Raw genomic sequence first — 4,922 nt, 5'->3', positions numbered from 1 at the left:
GAGTGTTGATATTAATGAATGCATGATTTGACCAGTCAGGCTTCAGTTTTGATGCCAAACAGAGGTTTTAGTGAGTGGAGTCTGAAGAGTGATGAAGATGCACTTATTCTACTTAGATCAAAGGGTTTACATTTAGAGGTATGATTCCTCAGCCTTTGAATACTCCTTCTTACATGTTCTTTTACTATATCAATAATGAAGAAAACTCCATCCAGTATGTTAACACACATTAAACTCCACAGAGTTTTCATATACATTAATGTGAACGAGAAGTATCAGCTTCTGTCATGCTGTTGTGTCTGTGGTTATATTTTAAGAAGTAGTGCAATATTGTTAGTGCTTGGAACTATTTATCACACTTTCTATAAACACTGCCAATAGTGTGGACAATGTGTTTTCTTTAAAAAGCTGCGTATAAAAGTATCAACAGCTTTTGTTGCAGAGAAGCTAATTGATCACATAAACTGCAAGCTTGTTCATTCTCCAGCTGCTGGTTAGTGTGATGCTCTTCGACATCATGTATAACTTGCCTCGGCCTGTTGGAATATCATTTCAACAAAATGAAGTATTTCTCCACCTGGAGACCTAAGCTGTTAAAGCTCTAATTTTTATATGTGAAAGATTTTGTTGCACCATCATCACCGGTGTTCTCCGACACTTTAACCTACTTCTTCAGTGAACTGTAGTTGAGACTAATAGGCAGGCAGAGGTACAGTGCCTCATAGCAACATCCTGGACTGGATTTTATCCAGATGCTTCAAGATTTCTCCTTTAGCACAGACACGTGTAGGCGGGGTGAGCTGTAGGCTTCAAACGGCCTCTTGGTTTCACATGTCTGTTTATGTGGATACAATGTGGATACCAAATCACACATGTCAATTATTTAGCTGTATTATTTATTTATTTAGTCTTTAAATAAATAAATAATATTTATTTATTTATTTAATAAGGGCAGACGTGGCTACAACTGTAGCTTGCCTCCACCAGTGTGTGAATGTGAGAATGAATGAATAATGGAATTGTACAGCGCTTTGAGGTTCTTGAAAAGCGCTCTGTAAATGCAGTCCATTATTATTATTATTTATGCACACTTCCCAGGCTATCCCTGCAATAAAAATGTGCAGGAATGGTATACAGCAAGAGTAACCTCATACTTCACCATTAAGCCACTCACCAAAGTCATTTTAGAGATAACTGATCAAAGCCTGTTTTACATTGAAATAAGGGAAGCCAAAGAAATTCAAGCCACTGATGACTCTTTAACATTTCAACAGGTAATTTTGCATTTGTGTACAGCCCACTCAAGGAAGTATATGAGTTTGAACCCTATTCTATATAATAAGAATTGAAGGAATCACCCTTGTCCTATTCATCCAGCACAACAGATTTATCTGTCAGCAAAGTAAGATTTGATATTCAGATTAATATCTTCTCACATCACTGATTTCTGTGTTGTCTCTTTTTTGCTTTAGGTTATGCTGCTCCTGGAAATATGCTCTCTTTGACCACCACTAAACCTGCTTTAACCTGCTTTGCATAGTGGAATGAAAAAGGGGCACTGATCATGGATCAGACTGACAGAATAAAGGTAAACTAAGCAACATACCCTTTATACTGTTGGTAACAAAGGTTTTCAAAGCAGGTGTTCAAAGCAAGGGAGTGGTTTCACAGGCTGATCTATAGTTCTGGTGACTGCTGATCTAATTAAAGAAATACAGATTCATAAAATCCATGTCTTTCCCCCTTTTTATAGCCAAAGAAGAAATAGGTTTCCATTGTAACAGCCACAGTGATAGTGGCTTCAAAAAAGATAAAAAAAAAATACTCAAGATGTTTTTTTTTTCTCAGTACATTAATTTGACTACTTAGATGTAAGGCACAGTCAGTCTGTCTTAGTGAAACTAGCCCCAGATGTTGAGGAACTCTGCACACGGAAATCACTTTGTGTTCTGTGCATTTGTCGATATGTGAAAGCAGGGTGTTATGAGACAGAAAGTCCACTGAGTAATTCTGTTCCAATTTGAATACCAGTAATGAGTCAAAAAACATGCAGGTAGCAAGCCGTGATGGCTTGTATTGCAGGATTATTTGAAATCCACCTTCAACTTCACTCCACGTGGCGGTCTGGCCCCGAGGACAGATTCTGTTGGCAGTGAGAAGAAAACATCTGCTGCTGTTTAAGCCTCCCATTAAAACACAGCACACATGGAAAAGAAAGCAAAGTGAGAATGTGGGTGTATGTTTGTGCGCGCGCGTGTGTGTGTGTGTGTGTGTGTGTGTGTGTGTGTGTGTGTGTGTGTGTGTGTGTGTGTGTGTGTGTGTGTGTGTGTGTGTGTGTGTGTGTGTGAATGAGAGAGAGCGAGAAAGGCCAAGGCACAGACAACACAAAACAACCACCATCAGGTCGTTTGAGTTTGCTTTTTACTCCAAGTCATAAACCAGCTTATAGTGGAAACTATTCAGTACATCCTGAAACATTTTCAAAAACATTTACTCTCACAAAGCTCAAATTTAGACACGTGCAATCTGGGCAGACAGCATCCTGTTGTGTCCATTTTCAGCCACCTGGTCTTTAAAAACCTTGAAACAGCAGCTCTTCTCGTTAATGATTGGCCACTGTGGGGAAAAGAGTGCACTTACTCTGTTGACTCTTATCGCTGCTGACCACAAAGCCAATGGAGCAGTATCTCTGAGGCTGACATTAATGGAGTAGACAGGACTTTCCTTTTAAAGAGACAGGTCAATTTCTTTTTGTCTGCTCTGGCAGAGATAGGAGGTGCAGGGGATCGTTCCCCCAAATGGATCTTTAATTCAGTGCAGATTGCGCAGTTTGCTCTGGTGTGATTGCAGGCTGCATTTATTGGCCTATAGAACAAACAGTTAAATGGAAATTGTGACGTTAACTGCAGTATGTGCCCCTCCGTTATCTTTTCTTTCCATCATCTGTCCTGTCATAACAGCACAGTCAGATATAACAATAGAAACAGTCCTCTGTGTAGATTTATGGGTCTTTTTTTTCATTTAAAAAAAAATCAACATTTGTGTTCTTCTCTCTGCTTATCATTATAAGACTCACATTGCCTTCCCAAGGACAGCAGCCTATGTACAGGCACTTGAGCAGACAGGTCAGAATCCCACCAGCTGTACTCTGGGGACAGCACGCAGGTCGGCCTGTGGTCAATCAGGTATCGGTTCAGGTAGCTCTCCTCTAGGCCCCTGGCTGTTATCCCATCAGCGTGGTCCTGAAGAATGAGCAAAGAACAAGCGAGAGCAAGTTTGTACATCTCAGATACCGCCCCGCCATAAAACTCAGAGGTGTAGTAAAAGTCTCCTTCATCCTCCTCCACGTAAGCTGATGAGCCTTCATCATCCTCATAAGGGAAAGCATTTCTTGGCATCCCATAGAGTTCTGGGTGCAGTGTAGCCACCAGGTCTCCAAGGATTTCCGCTCTAACAGGAGCAACAAACTCCTGGTCAACATCAGCACAGAAGATGTAATCAGTCTCACTGTCAATTGATTTTCGGATGGCATCACCAAGAAGGGTCATTCGACGATGAGCCAGCCTTTCCCACCCGGGCAGCTCGGCAATAGGAACCACCTTCATCTCTCGTTCAGGCCCCAGCTTGACGGGGGGATCCAGAGAGCGGGGATTATCTGTGAGGATGTAGTATGTGACTACTTGACCAGGAAGAAAGTAGGTTTCAGCCGAGTACAGGAAACGCCTGATGAACTGGGCATAAGTCCCCACCACAAAGGCCAGCAGACCTATGCGCATTTCCCGTTGTGCAAATTTAGCCCTGCACGATGCCGAGTGGCGGCTGTCACCCCACACCAAGGGAGCACCCCATGGCGTCTCTGCAGGAGTCTGCGATTCTGCTCCCTTGAGCACCTCCATGTCTGTCACTTTTCTCCCCCTGTCCATTTCCAAGGGATGAAATATAGGGTGAGCTGGGTGCACTCTGGCAGCAGCTCTGCTGCCATGAAGGTAGTCTGAGGAGGAAACACCAGACGCTTATTTGTGCAGTGCAAACTGATCTTATATACTTCTACTTTGTAACTTGTACTATGCGCAAAATATTTAGAGGAGATGATTCATAGCAATCTGTCCCAAGTGAAGCCAAAAGCAAAAAAATAAACATTTTTCTGTGGAAATTAATTAAAAGCGTGTGTTTTACTGAGCACATGACTCAGCTGAGGTTTTTTACTGTGTACTCTTCTAGGTGTATGCAGTGACACAAAGGGGTAGAGCAGAACACATTATTCTGTACACTTACATATGATAAGAGACAGGAGAAAACAGCACAGGACTAGTTGTATTCTGCTCACTCTGATTGGTCCTGCTTGAAAGGCAAACACACAGATGCAAAGAAAGACTGACATTACATGGGACTGCACGAGATAAAACTAACATTTTTCTGTATCGCATGATAGGTTTAAAAAACTGCAAGTTTTTTATGTCTGTTCTTCTTTCTGCTTGATTCTATGTGAGTCTCTTCATCTTAAAAGTAATCCAGTTTTAGCGTACATAAATACAGCACAAATCAATCAGGCGTAAACAACCAGATTTGACATCAGTCGAAGAGGTGGAGCAGTGGTCATAGATATTGCACTAACCTGATGACGCCTTGCAGAAAGGGAACAGTGCCATACTGTGACCTGCTGGTGGTAAAACACGCAGAGCCTTTCCCGAAGGCACTATTTTTTTGCTCCTCTGTTTGTGTTTCTCTGTTGCTCACTCTGTCTCTTCCTGGAAATCTACTGTTTAACTCACTGTTTTTCCACCAGGATTTTTTTTCGGGGTCAGTTTTCCCACATCTTCCCTATGGTTTGTATTTTTCTCTCGCTGCGTTTATAATATTTTCCTCTCCTTTTTCTTCACATACCTTTCTTCATCTCCCCCCTCTCACATTCTTCTTCAGGC

The 4,922-nt window shown here is 41.9% G+C and overlaps 1 protein-coding gene across 1 annotated transcript; it reads right to left on the bottom strand.

Annotated features, from left to right (window-relative positions):
• Positions 1-2,411: 2,411 nt before the first annotated feature.
• LOC146669440 (globoside alpha-1,3-N-acetylgalactosaminyltransferase 1-like) lies at positions 2,412-4,922 on the bottom strand. The gene is made up of 3 exons (XM_085406039.1): positions 4,616-4,922; positions 4,276-4,338; positions 2,412-3,991 (listed from the first exon to the last, which is right to left on the bottom strand). Exons 1-3 carry the CDS (start codon positions 4,647-4,649, stop codon positions 3,033-3,035), a joined length of 1,056 nt encoding a protein of 351 aa, XP_085262165.1. The 5' UTR covers positions 4,650-4,922; the 3' UTR covers positions 2,412-3,032.

This window comes from Rhamphochromis longiceps, linkage group LG5 (genome assembly GCF_057381845.1).
Source record: "Rhamphochromis longiceps isolate RC_006_pf linkage group LG5, R_longiceps_female_GT1.1, whole genome shotgun sequence".
In the NCBI taxonomy this organism is placed as follows: Eukaryota; Metazoa; Chordata; class Actinopteri; order Cichliformes; family Cichlidae; genus Rhamphochromis; species Rhamphochromis longiceps.
The sequence above is the reverse complement of the archived record's forward strand: the minus strand, read 5'-3'. Positions and strand labels throughout refer to the sequence as shown.

Excerpts from the sequence above, each read along its gene's own strand:
- LOC146669440 (XM_085406039.1), bottom strand. The coding sequence starts at position 4,649 with ATGGCACTGTTCCCTTTCTGCAAGGCGTCATCAG. Across the intron at positions 4,339-4,615 it reads TTTCTGCAAGGCGTCATCAG|GACCAATCAGAGTGAGCAGA; the intron begins GTTAGTGCAATA and ends CCTTTCAAGCAG. Across the intron at positions 3,992-4,275 it reads TCTCCTGTCTCTTATCATAT|ACTACCTTCATGGCAGCAGA; the intron begins GTAAGTGTACAG and ends TTTCCTCCTCAG.